This window comes from Oncorhynchus gorbuscha, unplaced genomic scaffold, assembly GCF_021184085.1.
Source record: "Oncorhynchus gorbuscha isolate QuinsamMale2020 ecotype Even-year unplaced genomic scaffold, OgorEven_v1.0 Un_scaffold_1776, whole genome shotgun sequence".
Lineage (NCBI taxonomy): Eukaryota > Metazoa > Chordata > Actinopteri > Salmoniformes > Salmonidae > Oncorhynchus > Oncorhynchus gorbuscha.
The window spans coordinates 85271-97500 of record NW_025746459.1 but is presented as its reverse complement, the minus strand read 5'-3'; the positions used below and the strand labels follow the sequence as shown (position 1 = coordinate 97500).

General features: G+C 48.4%; 1 protein-coding gene across 1 annotated transcript in view; it reads left to right on the top strand.

Annotated features, from left to right (window-relative positions):
• Positions 1-11948, top strand: part of LOC124024194 (rho guanine nucleotide exchange factor 39-like) — a 23121-nt gene extending 11173 nt beyond the window's left edge. Inside the window, exons 3-4 of the mRNA XM_046338192.1 lie at positions 8031-8266; positions 11923-11948. Coding sequence (XP_046194148.1) covers positions 8031-8266; positions 11923-11948 — 262 coding nt within the window. The remainder of the gene's footprint in view (positions 1-8030; positions 8267-11922) is intronic.
• The last annotated feature ends 282 nt before the right edge of the window (positions 11949-12230 follow it).

Here is a 12230-nt window from a genome sequence, read left to right as displayed (position 1 = left end):
GGCCACTCTTACCTGGCTGGGATGTTAAACACCTGGTGGGCCACTCTTACCTGGCTGGGATGTTAAACACCTGGTGGGCCACTCTTACCTGGCTGGGATGTTAAACACCTGGTGGGTCACTCTTACCTGGCTGGACAGGGATGTTAAACACCTGGTGGGTCACTCGTACCTGGCTGGGATGTTAAACACCTGGTGGGCCACTCTTACCTGGCTGGACAGGGATGTTAAACACCTGGTGGGTCACTCGTACCTGGCTGGGATGTTAAACACCTGGTGCGCCACTCTTACCTGGCTGGACAGGGATTTTAAACACCTGGTGGGTCACTCTTACCTGGCTGGGATGTTAAACCCCCGGTGGGTCACTCTTACCTGGCTGGACAGGGATGTTAAACACCTGATGGGTCACTCTTACCTGGCTGGACAGGGATGTTAAACACCTGGTGGGTCACTCTTACCTGGCTGGACAGGGATGTTAAACACCTGGTGGGTCACTCTTACCTGGCTGGACAGGGATGTTAAACACCTGGTGGGTCACTCTTACCTGGCTGGACAGGGATGTTAAACACCTGGTGGGTCACTCTTACCTGGCTGGGATGTTAAACACCTGGTGGGTCACTCTTACCTGGCTGGACAGGGATGTTAAACACCTGGTGGGTCACTCTTACCTGGCTGGACAGGGATGTTAAACACCTGGTGGGTCACTCTTACCTGGCTGGACAGGGATGTTAAACACCTGGTGGGTCACTCTTACCTGGCTGGGATGTTAAACACCTGGTGGGCCACTCTTACCTGGCTGGACAGGGATGTTAAACACCTGGTGGGTCACTCTTACCTGGCTGGACAGGGATGTTAAACACCTGGTGGGTCACTCTTACCTGGCTGGGATGTTAAACACCTGGTGGGTCACTCTTACCTGGCTGGGATGTTAAACACCTGGTGGGTCACTCTTACCTGGCTGGGATGTTAAACACCTGGTGGGTCACTCTTACCTGGCTGGACAGGGATGTTAAACACCTGGTGGGTCACTCTTACCTGGCTGGGATGTTAAACACCTGGTGGGCCACTCTTACCTGGCTGGGATGTTAAACACCTGGTGGGTCACTCTTACCTGGCTGGGATGTTAAACACCTGGTGGGTCACTCTTACCTGGCTGGGATGTTAAACACCTGGTGGGTCACTCTTACCTGGCTGGACAGGGATGTTAAACACCTGGTGGGTCACTCTTACCTGGCTGGGATGTTAAACACCTGGTGGGCCACTCTTACCTGGCTGGACAGGGATGTTAAACACCTGGTGGGTCACTCTTACCTGGCTGGACAGGGATGTTAAACACCTGGTGGGTCACTCTTACCTGGCTGGGATGTTAAACACCTGGTGGGTCACTCTTACCTGGCTGGGATGTTAAACACCTGGTGGGTCACTCTTACCTGGCTGGGATGTTAAACACCTGGTGGGTCACTCTTACCTGGCTGGGATGTTAAACACCTGGTGGGTCACTCTTACCTGGCTGGGATATTAAACACCTGGTGGGCCACTCTTACCTGGCTGGACAGGGATTTTAAACACCTGGTGGGTCACTCTTACCTGGCTGGACAGGGATGTTAATCACCTGGTGTGTCACTCGTACCTGGCTGGGATGTTAAACACCTGGTGCGCCACTCTTACCTGGCTGGACAGGGATTTTAAACACCTGGTGGGTCACTCTTACCTGGCTGGACAGGGATGTTAAACACCTGGTGGGTCACTCTTACCTGGCTGGACAGGGATGTTAAACACCTGGTGGGTCACTCTTACCTGGCTGGACAGGGATGTTAAACACCTGGTGGGTCACTCTTACCTGGCTGGACAGGGATGTTAAACACCTGGTGGGTCACTCAGGGATGTTACCTGGCTGGGATGTTAAACACCTGGTGGGCCACTCTTACCTGGCTGGACAGGGATGTTAAACACCTGGTGGGCCACTCTTACCTGGCTGGACAGGGATGTTAAACACCTGGTGGGTCACTCTTACCTGGCTGGACAGGGATGTTAAACACCTGGTGGGTCACTCTTACCTGGCTGGGATGTTAAACACCTGGTGGGTCACTCTTACCTGGCTGGACAGGGATGTTAAACACCTGGTGGGTCACTCTTACCTGGCTGGACAGGGATGTTAAACACCTGGTGGGTCACTCTTACCTGGCTGGGATGTTAAACACCTGGTGGGCCACTCTTACCTGGCTGGACAGGGATGTTAAACACCTGGTGGGTCACTCTTACCTGGCTGGACAGGGATGTTAAACACCTGGTGGGTCACTCTTACCTGGCTGGACAGGGATGTTAAACACCTGGTGGGTCACTCTTACCTGGCTGGACAGGGATGTTAAACACCTGGTGGGCCACTCTTACCTGGCTGGGATGTTAAACACCTGGTGGGTCACTCTTACCTGGCTGGGATGTTAAACTCCTGGTGGGCCACTCTTACCTGGCTGGGATGTTAAACACCTGGTGGGTCACTCTTACCTGGCTGGACAGGGATGTTAAACACCTGGTGGGTCACTCTTACCTGGCTGGACAGGGATGTTAAACACCTGGTGGGTCACTCTTACCTGGCTGGACAGGGATGTTAAACACCTGGTGGGTCACTCTTACCTGGCTGGGATGTTAAACACCTGGTGGGCCACTCTTACCTGGCTGGACAGGGATGTTAAACACCTGGTGGGCCACTCTTACCTGGCTGGACAGGGATGTTAAACACCTGGTGGGTCACTCTTACCTGGCTGGACAGGGATGTTAAACACCTGGTGGGTCACTCTTACCTGGCTGGGATGTTAAACACCTGGTGGGTCACTCTTACCTGGCTGGACAGGGATGTTAAACACCTGGTGGGTCACTCTTACCTGGCTGGACAGGGATGTTAAACACCTGGTGGGTCACTCTTACCTGGCTGGACAGGGATGTTAAACACCTGGTGGGTCACTCTTACCTGGCTGGGATGTTAAACACCTGGTGGGCCACTCTTACCTGGCTGGACAGGGATGTTAAACACCTGGTGGGTCACTCTTACCTGGCTGGACAGGGATGTTAAACACCTGGTGGGTCACTCTTACCTGGCTGGACAGGGATGTTAAACACCTGGTGGGTCACTCTTACCTGGCTGGACAGGGATGTTAAACACCTGGTGGGCCACTCTTACCTGGCTGGGATGTTAAACACCTGGTGGGTCACTCTTACCTGGCTGGGATGTTAAACTCCTGGTGGGCCACTCTTACCTGGCTGGGATGTTAAACACCTGGTGGGTCACTCTTACCTGGCTGGACAGGGATGTTAAACACCTGGTGGGTCACTCTTACCTGGCTGGACAGGGATGTTAAACACCTGGTGGGTCACTCTTACCTGGCTGGGATGTTAAACACCTGGTGGGTCACTCTTACCTGGCTGGGATGTTAAACACCTGGTGGGCCACTGTTGCCTGGCTGGGATGTTAAACACCTGGTGGGCCACTCTTACCTGGCTGGGATGTTAAACACCTGGTGGGCCACTCTTACCTGGCTGGGATGTTAAACACCTGGTGGGCCACTCTTACCTGGCTGGGATGTTAAACACCTGGTGGGCCACTCTTACCTGGCTGGGATGTTAAACACCTGGTGGGCCACTCTTACCTGGCTGGGATGTTAAACACCTGGTGGGTCACTCTTACCTGGCTGGACAGGGATGTTAAACACCTGGTGGGTCACTCGTACCTGGCTGGGATGTTAAACACCTGGTGGGCCACTCTTACCTGGCTGGACAGGGATGTTAAACACCTGGTGGGTCACTCGTACCTGGCTGGGATGTTAAACACCTGGTGCGCCACTCTTACCTGGCTGGACAGGGATTTTAAACACCTGGTGGGTCACTCTTACCTGGCTGGGATGTTAAACCCCCGGTGGGTCACTCTTACCTGGCTGGACAGGGATGTTAAACACCTGGTGGGTCACTCTTACCTGGCTGGACAGGGATGTTAAACACCTGGTGGGTCACTCTTACCTGGCTGGGATGTTAAACACCTGGTGGGCCACTCTTACCTGGCTGGACAGGGATGTTAAACACCTGGTGGGTCACTCTTACCTGGCTGGACAGGGATGTTAAACACCTGGTGGGTCACTCTTACCTGGCTGGACAGGGATGTTAAACACCTGGTGGGTCACTCTTACCTGGCTGGGATGTTAAACACCTGGTGGGTCACTCTTACCTGGCTGGGATGTTAAACACCTGGTGGGTCACTCTTACCTGGCTGGACAGGGATGTTAAACACCTGGTGGGTCACTCTTACCTGGCTGGACAGGGATGTTAAACACCTGGTGGGTCACTCTTACCTGGCTGGACAGGGATGTTAAACACCTGGTGGGTCACTCTTACCTGGCTGGACAGGGATGTTAAACACCTGGTGGGTCACTCTTACCTGGCTGGACAGGGATGTTAAACACCTGGTGGGTCACTCTTACCTGGCTGGACAGGGATGTTAAACACCTGGTGGGTCACTCTTACCTGGCTGGACAGGGATGTTAAACACCTGGTGGGCCACTCTTACCTGGCTGGGATGTTAAACACCTGGTGGGTCACTCTTACCTGGCTGGGATGTTAAACTCCTGGTGGGCCACTCTTACCTGGCTGGGATGTTAAACACCTGGTGGGTCACTCTTACCTGGCTGGGATGTTAAACACCTGGTGGGTCACTCTTACCTGGCTGGGATGTTAAACACCTGGTGGGTCACTCTTACCTGGCTGGGATGTTAAACACCTGGTGGGCCACTGTTGCCTGGCTGGGATGTTAAACACCTGGTGGGCCACTCTTACCTGGCTGGGATGTTAAACACCTGGTGGGCCACTCTTACCTGGCTGGGATGTTAAACACCTGGTGGGCCACTCTTACCTGGCTGGGATGTTAAACACCTGGTGGGTCACTCTTACCTGGCTGGGATGTTAAACACCTGGTGGGTCACTCTTACCTGGCTGGGATGTTAAACACCTGGTGGGCCACTCTTACCTGGCTGGACAGGGATGTTAAACACCTGGTGGGTCACTCTTACCTGGCTGGGATGTTAAACACCTGGTGGGTCACACTTACCTGGCTGGGATGTTAAACACCTGGTGGGTCACTCTTACCTGGCTGGGATGTTAAACACCTGGTGGGTCACTCTTACCTGGCTGGGATGTTAAACACCTGGTGGGCCACTCTTACCTGGCTGGACAGGGATGTTAAACACCTGGTGGGTCACTCTTACCTGGCTGGACAGGGATGTTAAACACCTGGTGGGCCACTCTTACCTGGCTGGACAGGGATGTTAAACACCTGGTGGGTCACTCTTACCTGGCTGGACAGGGATGTTAAACACCTGGTGGGCCACTCTTACCTGGCTGGACAGGGATGTTAAACACCTGGTGGGCCACTCTTACCTGGCTGGACAGGGATGTTAAACACCTGGTGGGTCACTCTTACCTGGCTGGACAGGGATGTTAAACACCTGGTTGTCTGTGGTCTCTCCAGTCAGTTGTTGTCTGTGGTCTCTCCAGTCAGTTGTTCTAACATGTTGTCTGTGGTCTCTACAGTCAGTTGTTGTCTGTGGTCTCTACAGCCAGTTGTTCTAACATGTTTTCTGTGGTCTTTCCAGTCAGTTGTTGTCAGTGGTCTCTACAGCCAGTTGTTCTAACATGTTGTCTGTGGTCTCTACAGCCAGTTGTTCTAACGTGTTGTCTGTGGTCTCTCCTGTCAGTTGTTCTAACATGTTGTCTGTGGTCTCTCCAGTCAGTTGTTGTCTGTGGTCTCTCCAGTCTGTTGTTGTCTGGGGTCTCTACAGTCAGTTGTTGTCTGGGGTCTCTACAGCCAGTTGTTGTCTGGGGTCTCTACAGCCAGTTGTTTTCTGGGGTCTCTACAGTCAGTTGTTCTAGCATGTTGTCTGTGGTCTCTACAGTCAGTTGTTGTCTGGGGTCTCTACAGTCAGTTGTTGTCTGGGGTCTCTACAGTCAGTTGTTGTCTGGGGTCTCTACAGTCAGTTGTTGTCTGGGGTCTCTACAGCCAGTTGTTGTCTGGGGTCTCTACAGTCAGTTGTTGTCTGTGGTCTCTACAGTCAGTTGTTGTCTGTGGTCTCTACAGTCAGTTGTTGTCTGGGGTCTCTACAGTCAGTTGTTGTCTGGGGTCTCTACAGTCAGTTGTTGTCTGGGGTCTCTACAGTCAGTTGTTGTCTGTGGTCTCTACAGTCAGTTGTTGTCTGTGGTCTCTACAGTCAGTTGTTCTAACATGTTGTCTGTGGTCTCTACAGTCAGTTGTTCTAACATGTTGTCTGTGGTCTCTACAGTCAGTTGTTGTCTGTGGTCTCTACAGTCAGTTGTTGTCTGTGGTCTCTACAGTCAGTTGTTGTCTGTGGTCTCTACAGTCAGTTGTTGTTGTCTCTACAGTCAGTTGTTGTCTGTGGTCTCTACAGTCAGTTGTTGTCTGTGGTCTCTACAGCCAGTTGTTGTCTGTGGTCTCTACAGTCAGTTGTTGTCTGTGGTCTCTACAGTCAGTTGTAGCATGTTGTCTGTGGTCTCTACAGTCAGTTGTTGTCTGTGGTCTCTACAGTCAGTTGTTGTCTGTGGTCTCTACAGTCAGCAGTCAGTTGTTGTCTGTGGTCTCTACAGTCAGTTGTCTGTGTTCTAGCAGATGTTGTCTGTGGTCTCTACAGTCAGATGTTGTCTGTGGTCTCTACAGTCAGTTGTTGTCTGGTCTCTACAGTCAGTTGTTGTCTGTGGTCTCTACAGTCAGTTGTCTGTGGTCTCTACAGTCAGTTGTTGTCTGTGGTCTCTACAGTCAGATGTTGTCTGTGGTCTCTACAGTCAGTTGTTCTAACATGTTGTGTGTGGTCTCTACAGACAGTTGTTGTCTGTGGTCTCTACAGTCTGTTGTTGTCTGTGGTCTCTCCAGTCAGTTGTTCTAACATGTTGTCTGTGGTCTCTACAGTCTGTTGTTGTCTGTGGTCTCTACAGTCTGTTGTTGTCTGTGGTCTCTACAGTCTGTTGTTGTCTGTGGTCTCTACAGTCTGTTGTTGTCTGTGGTCTCTACAGTATGTTGTTGTCTGTGGTCTCTACAGTCTGTTGTTGTCTGTGGTCTCTACAGTCAGTTGTTCTAACATGTTGTCTGCGGTCTCTCCAGTCAAATGTTGTCTGTGGTCTCTCCAGTCAGTTGTTGTCTGTGGTCTCTCCAGTCAGTTGTTCTAACATGTTGTCTGGGGACTCTACAGTCAGTTGTTGTCTGTGGTCTCTACAGTCAGTTGTTGTCTGGTCTCTACAGTCAGTTGTTGTCTGTAGTCTCTACAGTCAGTTGTTGTCTGTGGTCTCTACAGTCAGTTGTTGTCTGTGGTCTCTACAGCCAGTTGTTGTCTGGGGTCTCTACAGTCAGTTGTTGTCTGGGGTCTCTACAGCCAGTTGTTGTCTGGGGTCTCTACAGTCAGTTGTTGTCTGTTGGACTCTACAGTCAGTTGTTGTCTGTGGTCTCTACAGTCTTGTTGTCTGTGGTCTCTACAATCAGTTGTTCTAACATGTTGTCTGTGGTCTCTACAGCCAGTTGTTGTCTGTGGTCTCTACAGTCTTGTTGTCTGTGGTCTCTACAGTCAGTTGTTCTAACATGTTGTCTGTGGTCTCTACAGTCAGTTGTTCTAACATGTTGTCTGTGGTCTCTACAGTCAGATGTTGTCTGTGGTCTCTACAGTCAGATGTTGTCTGTGGTCTCTACAGTCAGATGTTGTCTGTGGTCTCTACAGTCAGTTGTTGTCTGTGGTCTCTACAGTCAGTTGTTGTCTGTGGTCTCTACAGTCAGTTGTTGTCTGTGGTCTCTACAGTCAGTTGTTGTCTGTGGTCTCTACAGTCAGTTGTTGTCTGTGGTCTCTGTGGTCTCTCCAGTCAGTTGTTGTCTGTGGTCTCTACAGTCAGTTGTTCTAACATGTTGTCTGTGGTCTCTCCAGTCAGTTGTTCTGACATGTTGTCTGTGGTCTCTCCAGTCAGTTGTTCTGACATGTTGTCTGTGGTCTCTACAGTCAGTTAAAGTCCAGGAACACAGTGGTCCATCAGAGAGATGATCTGGTCAGGAGACCTCTACGCTGCTTTGTAGAGGACCAGAAGAACCAAACTACCCCCTCCACACCACCCACCACCCCAGGGAGGAAGAGGATGGCCCCTCCTCCACCCCAGACCCCCTCCAGACCTACAGCTCCAGCAGAAGCAGAGGGCAGCGCCTCCAAGAGGATGAAGCTGACTGGGGGCCAGCTGAGAGGTGGGTTCATACAGAATGTACTGTATATATATATATGATAATGCTGTCATTCAGAGGTGGGTTCGTACAGAATGTACAGTCTATATATATATATATATATGATAATGCTGTCGTTCATAGGTGGGTTTGTACAGAATGGGCGGCAGCTTAGCCCTAGTGGTTAGAGCGTTGGACTAGTAACCGGAAGGTTGCGAGTTCAAACCCCCAAGCTGACAAGGTACAAATCTGTCGTTCTGCCCCTGAACAGGCAGTTAACCCCACTGTTCCTAGGCCGTCATTGAAAATAAGAATATGTTCTTAACTGACTTGCCTAGTTAAATAAAGGTAAAAAAAATATTTAAAAAATGTACCGTATATATGATAATGCTGTCATTCAGAGCTGGGTTCATATAGAATGTACCGTATATATGATAATGCTGTCATTGAGGTGGGTTCGTACAGAATATATAGGTAGTTATATATATATAACTGCTCAAAAAAATAAAGGGACCACTAAAATAACACGTCCTAGATCCGAATGAATGAAATATTCTGATATAGAGCAGAGGAACTAGAACCCTCTGTCCTGATGTTATTACAGTGTAATTACCCTGATATAGAGCATATAATAATAATAATATATGCCATTTAGCAGACGCTTTTATCCAAAGCGACTTACAGTCATGTGTGCATACATTCTACGTATGGGTGGTCCCGGGGATCGAACCCACTACCCTGGCGTTACAAGCGCCATGCTCTACCAACTGAGCTACAGAAGGAACTAGAACCCTCTGTCCACTCTATCCTGGTGTTATTACAGTGTAATTACCCTGATATAGAGCAGAGGAACTAGAACCCTCTGTCCACTCTATCCTGGTGTTATTACAGTGTAATTACCCTGATATAGAGCAGAGGAACTAGAACCCTCTATCCTGGTGTTATTACAGTGTAATTACCCTGATATAGAGCAGAGGAACTAGAACACTAATTACCCTGATATAGAGCAGAGGAACTAGAACCCTCTGTCCTGATGTTATTACAGTGTAATTACCCTGACATAGAGCAGAGGAACTAGAACCCTCTGTCCTGGTGTTATTACAGTGTAATTACCCTGATATAGAGCAGAGGAACTAGAACCCTCTATCCTGGTGTTATTACAGTGTAATTACCCTGATATAGATCAGAGGACCTAGAACCCTCTGTCCACGCTATCCTGGTGTTATTACAGTGTATTTACCCTGATATAGAGCAGAGGAACTAGAACCCTCTATCCTGGTGTTATTACAGTGTAATTACCCTGATATAGAGCAGAGGAACTAGAACCCTCTGTCCACTCTATCCTGATGTTATTACAGTGTAATTACCCTGATATAGAGCAGAGGAACTAGAACCCCTCTGTCCACTCTATCCACTCTATCCTGGTGTTATTACAGTGTAATTACCCTGATATAGAGCAGAGGAACTAGAACCCTCTGTCCTGGTGTTATTACAGTGTAATTACCCTGATATAGATCAGAGGAACTAGAACCCTCTGTCCTGGTGTTATTACAGTGTAATTACCCTGATATAGAGCAGAGGAACTAGAACCCTCTATCCTGGTGTTATTACAGTGTAATTACCCTGATATAGAGCAGAGGAACTAGAACCCTCTATCCTGGTGTTATTACAGTGTAATTACCCTGATATAGAGCAGAGGAACTAGAACCCTCTATCCTGGTGTTATTACAGTGTAATTACCCTGATATAGAGCAGAGGAACTAGAACCCTCTATCCTGGTGTTATTACAGTGTAATTACCCTGATATAGAGCAGAGGAACTAGAACCCTCTATCCTGGTGTTATTACAGTGTAATTACCCTGATATAGAGCAGAGGAACTAGAACCCTCTATCCTGGTGTTATTAGTGTAATTACCCTGATATAGAGCAGAGGAACTAGAACCCTCTATCCTGGTGTTATTACAGTGTAATTACCCTGATATAGAGCAGAGGAACTAGAACCCTCTATCCTGGTGTTATTACAGTGTAATTACCCTGATATAGCGCAGAGGAACTAGAACCCTCTATCCTGGTGTTATTACAGTGTAATTACCCTGATATAGAGCAGAGGAACTAGAACCCTCTGTCCTGGTGTTATTACAGTGTAATTACCCTGATATAGAGCAGAGGAACTAGAACCCTCTGTCCTGGTGTTATTACAGTGTAATTACCCTGATATAGAGCAGAGGAACTAGAACCCTCTGTCCTGATGTTATTACAGTGTAATTACCCTGATATAGATCAGAGGAACTAGAACCCTCTGTCCTGGTGTTATTACAGTGTAATTACCCTGATATAGAGCAGAGGAACTAGAACCCTCTGTCCACTCTATCCTGATGTTATTACAGTGTAATTACCCTGATATAGAGCAGAGGAACTAGAACCCTCTGTCCACTCTATCCTGATGTTATTACAGTGTAATTACCCTGATATAGAGCAGAGGATCTAGAACCCTCTATCCTGGTGTTATTACAGTGTAATTACCCTGATATAGAGCAGAGGAACTAGAACCCTCTATCCTGGTGTTATTACAGTGTAATTACCCTGATATAGAGCAGAGGAACTAGAACCCTCTATCCTGGTGTTATTACAGTGTAATTACCCTGATATAGAGCAGAGGAACTAGAACCCTCTATCCTGGTGTTATTACAGTGTAATTACCCTGATATAGAGCAGAGGAACTAGAACCCTCTATCCTGGTGTTATTACAGTGTAATTACCCTGATATAGAGCAGAGGAACTAGAACCCTCTGTCCTGGTGTTATTACAGTGTAATTACCCTGATATAGAGCAGAGGAACTAGAACACTAATTACCCTGATATAGAGCAGAGGATCTAGAACCCTCTATCCTGGTGTTATTACAGTGTAATTACCCTGATATAGAGCAGAGGATCTAGAACCCTCTATCCTGGTGTTATTACAGTGTAATTACCCTGATATAGAGCAGAGGAACTAGAACCCTCTGTCCTGGTGTTATTACAGTGTAATTACCCTGATATAGAGCAGAGGAACTAGAACCCTCTGTCCTGGTGTTATTACAGTGTAATTACCCTGATATAGAGCAGAGGAACTAGAACCCTCTATCCTGGTGTTATTACAGTGTAATTACCCTGATATAGAGCAGAGGAACTAGAACCCTCTATCCTGGTGTTATTACAGTGTAATTACCCTGATATAGAGCAGAGGAACTAGAACCCTCTATCCTGGTGTTATTACAGTGTAATTACCCTGATATAGAGCAGAGGAACTAGAACCCTCTGTCCTGGTGTTATTACAGTGTAATTACCCTGATATAGAGCAGAGGAACTAGAACCCTCTGTCCTGATGTTATTACAGTGTAATTACCCTGATATAGAGCAGAGGAACTAGAACCCTCTATCCTGGTGTTATTACAGTGTAATTACCCTGATATAGAGCAGAGGAACTAGAACCCTCTGTCCTGGTGTTATTACAGTGTAATTACCCTGATATAGAGCAGAGGAACTAGAACCCTCTATCCTGGTGTTATTACAGTGTAATTACCCTGATAGAGCAGAGGAACTAGAACCCTCTGTCCTGGTGTTATTACAGTGTAATTACCCTGATATAGAGCAGAGGTGAACAACACATTTTTTCACATTCTTCTTCGTTCTCTCCCCAGTGAACCGGCCAGGTCAAGCTGTGTGATCCTGTGAAGGACCAAGAACTTCAGAGATCCTTGCTCTTTCACACAAACCAATCAAGTCTGACAGATAAGCGTTAATGGGGGTGTATGAGGAGAGATGGGGGGAGTATGAGGAGAGATGGGGGGGGGTATTTAGATACTGGAGAATCAGGTTCATTTGAGAGATGGGGAGGTAGCTAGATACTGAAGAATCAGGTTGAGGGGATGTGAGGAGAGATGGGAGGTAGTTAGATACTGGAGAATCAGGTTAAGGAGGGGATGTGAGGAGAAATGGGGGAGGTAGT